The sequence below is a fragment of the Apodemus sylvaticus genome, chromosome 23 (genome assembly GCF_947179515.1).
Source record: "Apodemus sylvaticus chromosome 23, mApoSyl1.1, whole genome shotgun sequence".
Lineage (NCBI taxonomy): Eukaryota > Metazoa > Chordata > Mammalia > Rodentia > Muridae > Apodemus > Apodemus sylvaticus.
In genome coordinates, this window is record NC_067494.1 from 32,889,264 (window position 1) to 32,904,791 (window position 15,528).

The window sequence follows — 15,528 nt, forward strand, 5'->3', positions numbered from 1 at the left end:
ACTGATAGCAGGTGTGGCCTTATTGGAGGAAGTATGGCCTTATTGGGGGCAGTGTAACACTGTGGGGGTGAGTACAACACAGTTCTTCAGAGACCTTTCTCCTGGCTGCCTGCAGAAGAGAAAGTCTTCTCTGGTTGAACTTAGGTCAAAATGAAGAACTCCCACCCAGTTCCTTCTCCAGCACCATATCAGCCTAGAGACTTTCATGATTCCTACCATGATGATAATAAACTGTGCCTCTGAAACTGTAAGACAACCTAGTGGAAAGTTTTCTTTATAAGTGTGGCCCTGGTCAAGATGTTTCTTCACAGCACTGAATATCCTAAGACAGGCCTGGACTGCACAACTCTGCATAGGATTGGTTGTGGTTTTCTGTAGTGCTCTCTGTTGTAAAGAAAACTTTCCTGATGAGGGTTAAAGACTACAATATCTGTGTGTAAGGACACAGCTCATAGATTGATGCTAGGGATTTTTCTGGTTTAGTAAAGTAGTGGTTATAGATTCTCCTCCAATAATCATGATTCTGTTAGCACTGAAGTTAGCTAGGTTTCCAAAATCAGGCATTGCATCCCTCTTCTTGAGCAAGACTCAAGTTCATCTAGACATCTCCTGGCTACCACCAAGGTATTTGTGCCTCTAATGCACATTCAAGGGTACCATGCCATGCTGGTCACTGTTGTGGCTCATAGTTATGCTCAGTGGTGGGACTTTTGGTTCCTTCACTACTTAGAAACTTGTATGGTACTTTTGGTTCCATCAAAGTCCTCAGGAAGGAGGTTTTCTGGTCAGTTCCAGCTAAAGGGCTTCATGACCCCCTGTCTGAACTGTATGGCGTCTTCAGCAATAGAGACCTAACTTCCAGTTCTTTAGGGCAACAGCAATAGCCTGGATGTTTTGGACATGTCTTATTCAGCCCAACCAACAACTTGAAGAATCCTTCTCTTGCATAGGGTTGGGTCTGCTGATAGGTAGCTTCTTGGGGAGAGTGCTATCAACCCAGAAGAGAAAAACTCATTAAAACATATACATGTTTTTATATGCTGAAAGTGTGAGTCCTTGTGGCTTTTTCAGCATCCACACTCTTATTTTTCCTCCCTCCCTCCTGTTTTGGCCCTTGCTCCCAGGTCGTCTAGGTCCCAGGTAGAACAGGGAACAATGGCACAAGTCAAAAGCACCCCTGGTTCAGGTGAGACAACTTTCCTCCTGATTAAAGAGATCATGCAGAGTACAGAGGTTGGTCATGCTCAACATGCATTCTAGAACAAGCAGGATGAGTCAAAATGGAGGAAATGTCTTTAGTGTTCACAAGGGAAACCATACACATAGAGAAATGTGCTTGTACATTCCAGCAGAGAGTATTATTGAATGGGAAGGTTAATGGAGATAGCAGTGGTCTCCACATCCTCCAAAATAACTGCCGATGAGCCTCAACTGATCAAATGAAAAAGTTTAACTTGTGAAACATACATGACCTTAAACACATGACAGGTGTGGTAGACAGGGCGCTCTAGTGTGACAACATATAGAGTGAACCTCTATATACACAAAGGGGATTTATTGCAATGACACGCAGGCTGGAGTCCAGCTAATCCAGACATGGATGCTTTGAATGGAAATACTAAGAATCCAGAAATTGCTCAGTAGACAAGGATGGATATCACAGGTGGTCTCCAGTACATGCTCAAATCCTGAAGTGGTGGGCTGTAATGACGGCGAAGAAATGGACATGCTAGGCCAGAGCAATTAGGGAACTATCAAGAGTTTACTTCTTCCAAAAGATTACTTCCTGCAGAAGTTTGGGCCTATATTAGAAGTAGGTTTTCACAGGTCAGCAGAACGAGATTAAATATGTGTTTTCCAACACTAAGTACCTTGTTAGAATTAGATTTGCCACTTTTAATTAATCCAAAATCCTTTACACATGTGGCCCAGATTGGGATCTTAGTTAATTCCAAGTGTTGACAACCAAGAATAGCCACCACATACATACTATACACACACACACACACACATACATGAACTGGGAAAATAATTATATTAAGAGTACGACCCCTGTACCAAGTCCCAGCATCTCCCCCTCAGGGAGAATCTCTCTTTTGGCTAACTCTCACATTATCCCAGCTGTGTTTCCTCTCCATCACAGACTGTAAACAATGGGAGTCCCACTCTTCTGCCCAGCTCCCTCTCCTTCCAAGTATCCAATAAAGCCTGACTCTTAAACTTGAATCGTTAACCAAATATGTTTGTGTATAAGAAACTCCCAATTTTATAAAGCCAATTTACAATGATAAGATCTTACCCCAATATTTATTATTATTATTATTTTCTATAATCTTTGTTTACATCCCAAATGATTACCCCTTTCCTAGTTCTCCCTCCCCATAAGTCCCATAAGCCCTCTTCCCTTCCACCCATTCCCCAGTCAACCCCTCCCACCTCTATGTCACTACAATGCTGCAGCAAGCCTTTCCAGGACCAGGGCCCTCTCCTTCCTTCTTCTTGGGAATCATTGGATATGTGAATTGTGTCTTGGGTATTCAGAGTTTCTGGGATAATATCCACTTATCAGTGACTGCATTCCATGTGTGTATTTTGTGACTGGGTTACCTTACTTAGGATGATATTCTCAAGTTCCAACCATTTGCATAAGAATTTCATGAATTCATTGTTTTTAATTGCTGAGTAGTATTCCATTGTGTAATTCCATTTTCTGTATCCATTCCTCCATTGAGGGACATCTGGGTTCTTTCAAGCTTCTGGCTATTATAAATAAGGCTGCTATGCTAGTGGAGCATGTGTCCTTATTGCATGCTGGGGAAACCTCTGGGTATATGCCCAGGAGTTATCCCCAATATTTCTAATCTCTCCAAAACACCAGAAATACATCTGAAGACATCTGGATATCCGCACCTCCTTCCCTGCTCCACTTGACTAGTCCCTCCTGCCTCCTCTCTCTCTCCTCCCCTCGCTTCTCTTAGCTCCTCCTCCTCTCTCCCCTCTAATCACTGGCCTCTCGCTGCCTCAATGTAAATGGATAGGAAATATCTTGCAACATATACGCTGCATATATCTATATACAATAAATACTATATATTTATATACAATATATACTATATGTTTATATACATGCACACACACATATACATTTATTAGAATGACTTACATACCATCATCTAGGTAATCCAACCTTGGTGCCCATGTACTCAAAGTCCAAAAATCTGGATATTGTCCACTTTATGAGGCTGGGTGTCAGAGCTGGTTTTCAGTCTATGCAAGAATTCCAAGGAAGTATATTCCCATACCAGTGAATAAAGGGACTTACAAGAAAGGGTGGAGAGAAGCAGACAAAGAGAGACCTTCCTTCTTCCATGTTTTATATAGCCTTCCATGGGTCAGTAACCTAGCAGCATAATTCTTTAAGCACTTAAAAAGTCAGTTTTTCAAATACCAAACTTAATTAGTGCCAAAACCATGCAGGTCCTGAAGGCTCTCAAGTGAAGGGCCTTCCTCTGGGTCTACATAATACAACCAGCAAGTAACTGACCTGTCCTGCACACTACAGAGATTACTATAGGCCACATCAGACTTTACATCGGGTGCCTAACAGCCAATCTCAACCCTGGACGCCTTTTTCTGGTGTCAGAACAAAGGCCTCTGTGGTACATGATCATAGGTCATAGAATTGGTTCCCTTCTGGGTAATTCCATATTAGACAATATACTTAACTGCCTTCACCAAGATTCTGCAGCAAGTGCAGGGATGACCATTAATATTTACACAGACTGGCCCATGCTTTCCATGTGTGAATGATGTGTGTCAAGCAGCCATTTGATGGGAAAGTCACCAAAACACTTGGTTTTATTATGGTATTTTAATATATGTGTAAAATATAAATCATCCATGCCAACCCCTGAATCAGCCTCTCCTTTCCATTCCCTCCAGATGCCTTTCTTTAAGGTTCCCCTGCCTCTGTTCTCAAGTGTGTGTGTGTGTGTGTGTGTGTGTGTGTGTGTGTGTGTGTGTGTGTGTGTGTTTTACAGGCCTGCTCTTGAGGAGGGATCAAGCAAGTTCTCAGAGCTGCTGAGAGTTCAGCAGTGCAGCGTTGAACTCTTGGCTGGAGAACAGCATTTCCCATCATTCCACTCCATTTTGCTCTCACATCCAGTTCTTCCCCTCCTATGCCGCGTTCACTACCTCTGTGTTAGTCCGTGCTTTGGGCTCATCCCTGTGAGGCAAGCCTTTGGTGGCCTGGTTGGAAACTCTTCTTCCTTTTCCTCTGTGGCTTGTGGTGGTTGTTGGAGCAGTCCATGCACAGATGAAGATTTCAGAATCAGGAGACTTTTTCGGGCGATCCAATGGCCTCCAGGTTCCAGACTGCACCACCTGTGTTTGTCAGCTTATATCAGGGTATAAGCTAACAAATGACTCTCTGACTTCTCTGAAAGGCTTATGTGATAATTTCTTCTTCATATGTGGCCTCTGATAGTGAAGGGAGAGTGATATTCATTTCTATAAGCTTGAGCACACTGTGCGCATCTCCTCACCCTTTCCTCACTTCCCTATGTCACAGTTCTTGCTGTTCTTCATCATGGGAGGCATAAAATGCACGACTGACAACAGTTGTGTTTTCCACTTGCATTTCTGGACAGACACCCTCATGCAAGGGTCTCTGGAGATCAGGGTTTTGCCCTCTTCAGCATGGTGAGTCCCCTTTCCTCTAGTTGTGGTTACTATGATACAACCTCATGACCCAGAGAAAATTAGAGATGAAGCTACAGCTTGTGACAACTAGACATAAAATTAGCCAGAACAAATGAATCTTGTCACCTTGACACACAAACACAACACATTTATTTATTTTGACAGTACATTTTTCAGTCAGAACCTTCCTCATTGTATACCCAACATAGCACATCAATATAATTTCACAAACAAAATACAATGACATGCCATCTCCAAAGGTTTTTGCCAATTCAAGCACTTTAAAAGTTCCATATCTGTAAAAATCTTAAGACTCTTTAGAAATGAAAATTATCTATTAAGAATTAAAAGTCTCTAACTGTGGGCTCAAGTATCACAATTCAAAATTAACTTAAATCCTTTTTAAATTGAAGCAGAAAGGACCATGCCACCGTGACAATCTTAACAAAACGAAGCCCCATTCCCACCACAAATAACTCAGTTTCCAATGTGTGGGATGCACTCACAGTCTTATAGATCACCCCAATGTCTTTAAGCAATTCTCCAGCTCACAGAGTATCTTCTAGGCTCTAGTTGTCTCCTAGACACAGCGGAGGCTGTTCTTCGTGCTCATCTCACAGTAATGGCATCGTCAAAATGTTGGTGTCTCTTTTCGCAAGCAAGCTGTGCCCTCATCTACAGCTTCTCTTCGGCCCTTTTCATGAAACCTCAGCTTCTCTTCTTGATCCCCACAATCGTGGGGCTTTGACTGCTCCAGGGGCTCAACCATCACCAGTTACCTGTCCTGTCCTTTCTTAATGCTGAGCCTCAGCTGCTCTCTGTGACCCTGCCATCCCTCCAGACTTGCCACCTGGGAGGCACACCATGCCAGGTTCAGCTGCCACCACAAGGTACAGCCTAGGCCATATCTAGAGCACAGCTTCTGTGTGCTAACGCTCAGGAAACGCTTCCTAGAAGACTTCCCATCAATGATCTTTACCCCCCAGCTGACAGCATCCATTGTCCAAGCAAAGCAAATGTTTACTTTACTTGGTCTGGTCTCTTGTAAATCACACCCCATTCTTCAGCACCTGCTTGGCAGACACCACAGATTCTTTGGATAAAAGCTTAGTAGAGTCTTTGCTTCCATCTGAATCTTCATAAGCAGGCCTCTATTCTCAGAACTGATCTCAATATTCCTCTCTTCCAAGCTATTACAAGACAGATCACTGAGCTCTGAACACTTAGGGATGTTTCTAGCCCAAAGTATGGAAGTTCTTCCACAATCCTGTCCACAATACATCATCAGGTCTGTAGCAGCAATACTTTACAATCCTGAACCAATTTCTGTTGTAGTTGGGATTAATGTTGTTGTGATGAAACACCATGACCCAAACCAATTGTGGACAAAAAGATATATTTGGCTTACACTTCCACATCAGAGTGTATCACTGAAGGAAATCATGACAGGCCCTCAAGCAGAAACTGAAACAGAGGCCACAGGGGCAGGGGGTGCTGCATACATCCTTGATCCTGTTACTAACTCAGTCTGCTCTCTTACAGAGCCCAGGACCACCGTTCCAGAGGGAGCATGACCAACAATATGGTGCTTTTCCACATCAATCACTCAATTAGTAAAGACTCTATAGGATTGCCTCCAACTCAGTATTATAAAGGTAAATTCTCAGTTCAAGTTCCATGCAGTCTGATAAGTCCATATTGTGTTCATATCAAATTAGCCAGCACACCCTCCGAGCTGACTTGTAGTCAGTTTCAGATTGTAAGTGTCCAGAGTACCTCTTCAATGTGAATCTGCTCATCTGAGTTCTGGAGTGAGAACTGGTTTAAAACCCAGGGTCCAGGAAGCTCTTTCTGTTAGGATGCTCACAGAGAAGACATGGCTTATGAGCAGAGATGGAGACCGTAGGTCTGAAGCCTAGTGGGCACTTGCAGGCTCAGAGCTGTGTCTTCTGTAGGAGCAACTCTGACTCTTGGATGCTGGGCTTTCTAACTCTCCAGGGATACACTCACACAAACTGGCTAGAGTTCACGTTCAGACTATTCTACAGAACACACATTTCATTTGGAACACCAGTGGCTTGCTGATATCATGTCAGGTGTATCCTGTAAGTTAAACCTCTCTGGTCACGATTCAGGCAAGGAGTCTGTGATACAGATAGCCCTCATGGCTATGTGACAGGGTCCTCAGGTGTGAGAGGGCTGCCCTGTGTACCCCAGCCGGCCCTCTTCTTTCCAGTCTCCCTCCCTCTGACCTCCCTTTGCTTTCCTCCCTCCTCCCAGCCTCAGCCTGCAGGGCCCTCTCACACACTCCTTCCCCTGCTTAGCTGTGGGATTTTCCTCACCCTTGCTGCAGAACATTGTACAGGAAGTTAGGGAACAATTAGAAGTTGTCCTTCCTCCCTCAAACATCTCCTGCCAGTACTAGAGGAATATCCGTCTGTCATCGAAGTCACCGGAAGTGGCTTCACTTTCCATTCCTTGACTTCACTGTGACCCTCTCATGGTTCTGCATGAACTCTGTGCCCAAGTCCCCCACCTCCCACATTGTCCCTACTAAGGGTCTGTTCTGATGAAAACTAATCATGGTATATGGTCTTCCTATTACAGTGCTTGCTTCAATGTGGAAATAAGGGGAAAACATCCCTTAAAGAGGTAAGAAACCATTATCCTGGAGATAAATTAAATACCATGGCCAGGCTACAAGAATGAGACCAGATTTAGATAACCTACAAGTTCATATGATAGCAATTTTACAAACTTTTATACTAAAGACAGAAGGAAAGCCATAAATCAGTAATTTTCAAATACGTCATTTGGTGCATATGGCAGTTGGCTTACACCAAGTGTTGGGCATCTTGACTCTGGCGCTCAGGTGCTATCTTTTAAAATTTTCCCTTTTATGTTGGAGAAATCCAGAGGTGCTCAATCTCAGGGTGTATCTAATAGTCAAAATAATGTTAGGGCACTAACTAGGGGAGGCAATAAATGGTTCCTAAGTGGGCTTAAGATGACCCAGGACAATATATCTTGGAACCAGTGGTGTTCCAGCATCTCACATCTCTGAGGATATACTTAGTCAATTAGCTTTTCTGTGCCTAGATCTTTCTGTGAACTCATGTTCACAGAAGCAGTTTTTTGTCATTTTTGTGGCCTGGCTCAGCTCTAGTCTGTGTCTTGGATTTGATGTATATGTTCTCTACCTTTAGATCGATGCTATATGCTAATGTTTGCATCAGTCCTTCCCTGAAATTGTTTAACTTAAATAAGAAAGAGAACACAAAAGGGTTGTGGAAATTTGTTTTAATTCATGAGAAAAAAGCAAACATAACACATTAGATTGTTTTAAACTTGTGAAAAAAGGGAGAAATATGAGCATTATACAAACAATATCACCAGGTTATTGAAGCTAGGTATCAAAAACCACATTGACCAATGACAATATTGGTAACATTATACATCTAAACCCATTTTGTGACACACAAAACACAATGAGGTTTGCTGTGTTCAGAGTTTTAAAACTTCCAGGAAAAAAGAAGCCTAAATTATCTCAGGAATCTAACAAAGGAAGGAAGCATCCAGAAAAGTATGCTAATCTGTGTATTAGGCAAAGCAATGCATTTCTGATGGGGAGAATATACTTCTTGGCAAGAAGGATTTGAACCATAAACCAATTTCACTGTAAATGATTGCTAAAAGACAGTGAAAAGCTAATGGTTCTTTCTGTCACAAGGGGTTTACCACTTAAATTTTTTTTACTATGAAAACAATGTATTTTATTTAAGTAATTAGAAGTTGAAAGAAAAACAATAAAGTGACTTCTACAACTTTGTTTGTGATTATTCTTTCCATAGAATCTCTAAGGTGCCAGTCTCATCCGGAAGGCAGCGAAATCTGTCTTCTCTGCTATTTCAAGTCAGAGACACAACATACAAGGGCCTGAAGTTAAAAGGAAGAAAAAAATTGTCACTCTAAGCATAATTACATATGAAGGTGAATGAGGACACTCTAGCTACAAAACTATACACATACACATACTCCATTTACATTGGAGCTGCAGGAGGAGGTACTGAATAAACAGAGACATTCCAACAGGTCCACTCTCAACAGCAGCATGTTCCCACTTCCTACTAGTCTCCCACTGCATAGTCCTAGGATTTGTCTGTATGTATTAGCTAAATCTTAGAAAGTTGGTAACAAAAACAGGAAAAATCCAAAATGAGAGTAAACACTCCCTAAAATCTACTCCAAAACATGTGCATGAAAGTGTGAAAACCCCAAACTTGTTGCTGTTGTGAGTTTCATCACAGACCCTTTAAACTTATGCTGTCTTCACAAATCCCTGCATTCAAGTTTTTGAAGGCTCTTCTACTGCAAGTCAGAAGAGGGAAACAACAAACCAGAGCTTAGCTTGAAAATGCAGTGCCTTAGAAAAGCAGTAGTTTATTTTAAAAAACAACTTTCTCTGCTAAAGAACTCACACAGCTGTGGTCATCAGAATAAGTTAACTCATTTTGGCAGCAGGTTTATCTCTTCTTATTTTTAACCATGATAAACTATTGTCATGATCATGCAAGTTCTCAGAACTTACACCACCATCAATGCAAGTGCAGGGGATATTTCTAATAAACCTACATTTGAGCAGTTTCTTTTAAGGTGTTTTGCAAGTACTCAAGAATATTAAAGAATGGGGGAAAATACACAGGTCAGAAGGAAATATTCCTCCCAACACTCTTTAACTAGAATACAATTCTCAGGTTAAGCTCATAGGAATGGGCTGCAATAAAGAAAATTAGGTCAGCATAGAGCAATTTCTGCAAAATTTAGCAAAAAAAGCTAAGAAATATTGTGAACCAAATAAAAGGATCCTTTGGGATCAGAGCTTTCTGTCTCCCTAGTTCCTTGATCTCGAACTCACTACAATTAGAAAACCCCAGATGCTGACTTACAGAAAAAAATGTAAATACAATGCCAAAGAAAACCACCCTCACAATGCTCTTTAGTCACAGCTTTCTCTGGTAAGAAACCAATCCGCATATTACTTCTGCTTCAATGTAGAGAGAAGCAAACTGCACCACCTTTGAAGGTGTCGTTTACTTTAAGATGGTATAAGTTAAATATATATACATATACATACATATATATATATTGAATTTCATGTATGATTAGTTATTTCTTCTGAGTTTGCCAAAATTTTAACTCATTAATAATGAAGTCTTATCTTAGACAAGATTGATTTGAACTCAGTTTTTTTTTTCAACATTTCTTCATCAGAAGTGTCTAACCTCTTGATCTTGTGACACAAAGTAATCTCCTAATTCATGCTTGAGGAATATACAATGGAATTACCTACAGTCATTTGCAAAATTGCCTTATAATATATTAAGGAAGTCCTTGAATTTGATTTGGACACATACATATGTATCCTGGGCTGTGAGCTGGTCACTCATTAAGCTATGTAACAGATTAAAACCACTATTGGTTCTTCAAGTCTGGTGTGACTGACTCTCTGAGTTGTCAATAGGCATCACTAAAGGCCTAAAGCAATGAGGATCAAGGGCTGAGCTGGCAGCCAGGATTTTCCCCTTCATCTGCAGGCTGGCCATGTCCCAGCTTAGAGGACAGTGAGATAGCTCTAAAAGAATATGACAGCTTCAGAGAGAATATGGAGGCCCCCGATTTTGAGCTTTGAGTCACTTCACAGAGAGATTCCCTTGTCCAGAAGATGAGTGGAGGATATGCAACGACAAGGGGCCCCTAAAACTCTCCAACACCCCTGAAAGTGACCACTAAGGAGATACAGCTGCAACAACACAGGGAAGCTGGTGGCCAGCTACATAGTCTTAAAGACCCTCTCAAGAATGTAGCTACAAATAATATGAAATTAAAAATCTTTCAGTTGCAATTAGGATTCTTATCAGGACCCAGTTCAACTTGAGAACTTAAGTTGTTAAAGCAGTCTACATACTAATAAAGCCACATTTTGTTCCTGAGTTATTCCTTACTTTATGTCATCAACCGTTTGAAGCCATGAATCTTCATTTATGATCCTATTTATCTCACCTCCACATCTGTCAATCTGAGTGAAGCCTGTTCAATGGTTTTTCCTCCACTCCGACCTTTTATGAGATGCAGAGAGGCTGTGTCTCAGTATATGATCAGAGAACTCAAGGTTGTCACTGACTACTGCCATAAATCCAGATCAAACTTCAACTCCACCTTTTCAGGAGCACCAGTTATTAAACCAGTGTATTACGTGTGCCTTAAATCTTAAATTTCTTCAGCAGGATGCAAGACCATGGAAGTTGTCTCAGCTCCTGTCAGGTCCTGCTCATCCCTCCAACTGGAGTCATTACAAGGCCGGCCTCTGTGGGTTATTGTGAGGAAGGTTAATAGCACTCAACCTATAAAGGCTCTAACAGAGAGCAGGAGCCATGTGGGGACTTTTGTTTATTCCTTCACTGAAGGTTTGGTGCAACATACACGGAACACCCTGAGACTCTAATGGGTAGCCATAACTTGAGGTCCTCACATCACATTGTGAATCTCTCACTTCTACATTTCTGTCATTTCTCCTCACCCTCACTCACGATCATCAGACTTCCTGCCTGACCACAAACCTTCTGAGTGTGGTTTCCCACTTTAACTACTGAGGCTGAAAATTCTTTACTCCAGTTCACAACCTATTTCTGGTTTTAAATCTGCAGTGTCTTTGGCTGCTCTCAAATTATCTTTCAGTAAGATTTTTATCCTCGAGATTAGAAGCCACTAAGATGGAGATAATGTGTGGCAGGGTTATCCATCTCTAGCATCTACACCAACATGTATCTTGTCAGCACCAAGGACCATTTGACCTCTGACTGATAGCAGAGTCTGGCCTTCAACTTCATATAACAACCTTCCTTCCACTCTCCAAATTGTCAGGCAATCTCTTAATTTTTATGTTATTATGACACTATCACACAGCCCAGCATCCCCAAATGGGAATCTCAATGTCCTAATCTCAGCAACCAAGCCCCTACAAAAGGAAGTGATCTGTATCATTTGTCCACAATATGATCTGCTAATCTTTCAGGGTAGCAATGAAGAATCAAATTCTCCCTCCATGGAAAGAAAAATCAAAATATCTAGAATTTAAGATTATCCTTGAGTAGCAAATAAATGAGACTTAGACTGCCATTTTTTATTTGGCTTCGACAATTACTGGAGGTTAACCCCTAATCTACTCTTCTAACTGCTGGCCTGGCTACCTCTCCAGTGGTGTAACCCAGACACTTGCTGTTTCTCCTGGACACGGGCTTTTCTGAAGCTCTCCTCATGTAGGCTTCCTCTCCCTCCTCTTTCTCCTTCTTCCATATCCTCTTCCCAGCTCACCACAAAACAATCTACCTATAAACCCTCCAGTAACTGGTTAAAGCCAGTTTTATTTAATGGATAGCTATAAATCAAGGTACAAAGTTTGCACAACAAAAGAGTGTAAATGTGAGAAGTCAGTCATAGGCTTAGACCGTCCAATACAGAATTAATGTTATAATACAATAGGGACAGACCAAACCTCAATGGAAATATTCTTTTATAATAACCAGAATCTAGTGCTTGGAATCTGACTCAGTTCCTCAATATATCTCGTGAAATTAGAGTGTGTATCTAACCAATCCTCACGCCTCACGCCAGTGGTTGAATAATTGTTCTACGAAACTTATTATCTAAGAAGACAAGAGCTGTTTCCCTCGTATCCAAATACAAACACAAATATGGACAGAAAGAAGGCCAGGTAATATCTCGGAATTAGTACTAAAAGTTCCCATATTCCGCTCAGGAATATTTCCTCTTGGGAAGTCACTAGCTGTCTATCCTTTTCGCGCATGTGTGTATATAAACATGTGTGCATGCTTGTTTGTATATGTATGGAGATTACAAATTTCCTTTCCATGTCACTCCTCCAGATGCCATGCACACTGTGCTTTGAGTCACTTTGTACTGAAACTCACCAATTCAACTATTCCAGCTGAGGAGGAAGTCTCAGAGATGCACTTCTCTCTATATATCCCCTGTACTGTAATTACAAACATGTGTCATTGCAGTGTGCATGGGTTCTGAGGAGGGAACTCAGGTTCTCATGCTTGGGAGAGGCAAGCACTATATGAGTGAGCAGTGTCTTTGTTCCTTTGTTCATCACTAAAACGTTTGTATCATTATGGGTCACTAAATGTGACATTTCTGTGCATATGCCAAATCCCCCTGGGAGTTCCTGGCATGGCAGTTATTAGTTGAGGACTGTTAGTGTCACCTGTTCCTAACACGAACTCTGGGCACTGTGGGTCCCTACAGATCGCACCATTCGAGAAATCGTCTTTTACTTACTATATAACTCATCTTTCTTACTCAAGCAGACATTTCTCTTAGTTTTCTTTTGTATGGTATAAATTCATAGGATAGTATAGTTTTATAGCCATCTTATACATGAATAATCATAGATGTGTGATCTGAGGTTTCCTCACTTCTTTTTAGCCTTTATTATTTATTTTTGATAACCCACTCCCTGTGAGAGGCTGATGGACGGCTCCCCTGTTCCTATCACCTTGTTTAGATCTCACAGTGTGAGGCTACAATGTTGTGGTGAGTTAGGAACTGGGTCAGTGGAGTAAACTTAGTCTATGTTGACCAGGGTTTAGTAGGGATGCTGAATTTTCTTCCTATCACCAAACATTTCATTTATTTAAAAAAAAAAGATAGGGTATTTTGAATTTCTTTGCAAATGGACTATTTACTCACTAGAAAATATTGTGAGTAAAATCCTGAATCAGTGACCTATTCCAGGAAAACTGGTGCTCACATATATATGTGAACTTACCATCTTCATCCAATTCACAGGATGTAATTAGCAAGTAATCCTAATTATCTTTGACTACTGTCTCCTGGTCAACCTCTTGCTCTTACTTCCGTCTCAATTACTAGATAAACTCTCAGATCACACATTGTATACCACAGAGTTATCATATGTACTTAGATCACAGAACTGCATTAAAGAGTGAACCAGTTGCCATTAGAGTTCACAAAGACCAGGCTGGAGGCAGAGACAGAGGATCCTAGTCCCACAGACAGGCTCCATGCAGGTGGTTAGAGAGCTGTTAAGGAAGGCAGGGGAGAGCTGCAGGGCTGCAGGGCTGCACCAGGCCTCAGGACTGAGTGAACAGCAGAGGAGAGGTGCAGGACCCCAGGATCCGGCAGGTGAGATGCAGACCCACATTAGCATGGAGCAGCAGATGAACTGTCAGCCAGTAATTCAAGCAGGAGGCATTAGCAATGTGGATGGAGCTGAAGCCTGAAGATTTTCAGGAGTTTTCTGCGAGCAGGCTCCTGACCACACAAATAGCCAGAGGGCAAGTTTGTAGGGGCCATAATCATGGCAGGGGACTTCACCTCTTTAGGGGTCCAGGTGAGGGTGAGATATCCTCAGACCTGCTTCTCTGAGATGATCTGAGATGCACATGTGTTCTCAACTTCAAACCTATTTTGATAAGTTCATGGGAAGCATATTTTTACTTTTGGGATTAAGTTAATTATCAACATCTGCATCATGGATGGTACCTGACTGACATGTCTGTGTTTAAAGTGAGGTTCCATGTCCTCCAATGTCTGCATTACACTCAGAAGTGAGCAAAGTGCTTTCATAAAATGGAGACACTCAGGGCAAGCCATTGTGAGGAGTTATTTAGAGCCAGGCCCTGCCGGATCTCCACACTGCTATCATGGAAGCATGAGAAAGGAAAGAGACAGAGCAAGAGGAAGCCCCTGATGGCAAAGGCCTAGTGCACTCTGATGCCCTGGTGTGTGAGGCTCTGTCAGCCATCAGTCTCATGGGTTCCCATCTGTGTGGTCCAAAGTCAACAGCACAGAATTCTGAGATGCTGTAGGAAATTCATCTGCTTCATTTGCTGAACTCGTCTCGGGCAATGTCAAAGAGTCACCCAACAGAGATGGTGATGAGGACTGCACATCCATCTGGAGAGCAAGAGGACAGAGGGTGTGGATTACAGTGTGCTCCTTGGCATCCCACTGCAGCCCCCTCCTTCATCTGTCAGAAACTCCCCCACATCACAGACCATGGAACTCAGTACAACATCCTTTTCTCTGTCATTCTTCATTCTAGATCCTTAGGCCACTCTAAGCTCTAGTATGATAAGACTTCAGATTTTTCTAGAGATGTGAGTACCCCAAAGCGATATATTGAATTAAAAATTTAAAAACACCAGGAAACATGAAAAATCAGTAAATATGAAAGGCTAGAAAATTATACCAGTGTTTCTGTCTTTGCTGGAATTTTAGCTTTCATAGTTGGCTTTTGGGGGACAAGGGTTCTCCTTAGCTCCCTTGAGCTGAGTGTATTATCCACAACAGGCTTGAACTGTTATGGCAATCCTCCTGCCTCAGTTATACACATGCTAGAATGGAAGGTCTAACCAAATATCCAGGTAAATTTAAAAGATTTTATGCAATAAAAATTATTCCAAAATAATTATATTGACTTAAACATATGTCACCTAACATTAGTTGTAAACCTTTTATCAGTCTATGCTGATTGGGAAATTTTAGAATATATTAAAATAAAACATTGGCATCTTCATCTCGAATCTGTATTCTGACTCTTGACTGCATTTGTGAAAACTGAACAATGACGGCAGAGGGCTCTCAGATCCCTTTATCTGCATGAACACAGGTGACGTCAGCTTCAGAGGACAGAAAAATTGGAATCATAGTTTCCCAAGCTCTGACTTGGGCCTAGGTAGAGAAAGCAAGTTAAATGAATGGATTTTTTTTTTTTTTGGT

At 41.7% G+C, this 15,528-nt stretch overlaps 2 protein-coding genes across 7 annotated transcripts in view; both read right to left on the reverse strand.

The window, feature by feature from the left end:
- The window catches only part of LOC127674161 (UL16-binding protein 1-like), a 564,502-nt gene that overhangs the window by 155,423 nt on the left and 393,551 nt on the right, over positions 1-15,528 (reverse strand). For 3 of the 6 annotated variants that reach the window (XM_052170012.1, XM_052170017.1, XM_052170018.1), the window contains exon 7: positions 11,873-13,279. The gene's annotated coding sequence lies outside the window, so the exon portion shown is untranslated. Of the gene's footprint in view, positions 1-7,986; positions 8,638-11,872; positions 13,280-13,419; positions 14,122-15,528 lie in introns of those variants that run through there. The other 3 variants (XM_052170013.1, XM_052170014.1, XM_052170015.1) reach the window with 3 other exon arrangements.
- LOC127674162 (UL16-binding protein 1-like) overlaps positions 13,420-15,528 on the reverse strand; it is a 231,608-nt gene continuing 229,499 nt past the window's right edge. The window contains exon 6 of the mRNA XM_052170019.1: positions 13,420-14,703. Within this exon, the coding sequence (XP_052025979.1) occupies positions 14,557-14,703 (147 nt within the window). The 3' untranslated portion in view covers positions 13,420-14,556. The remainder of the gene's footprint in view (positions 14,704-15,528) is intronic.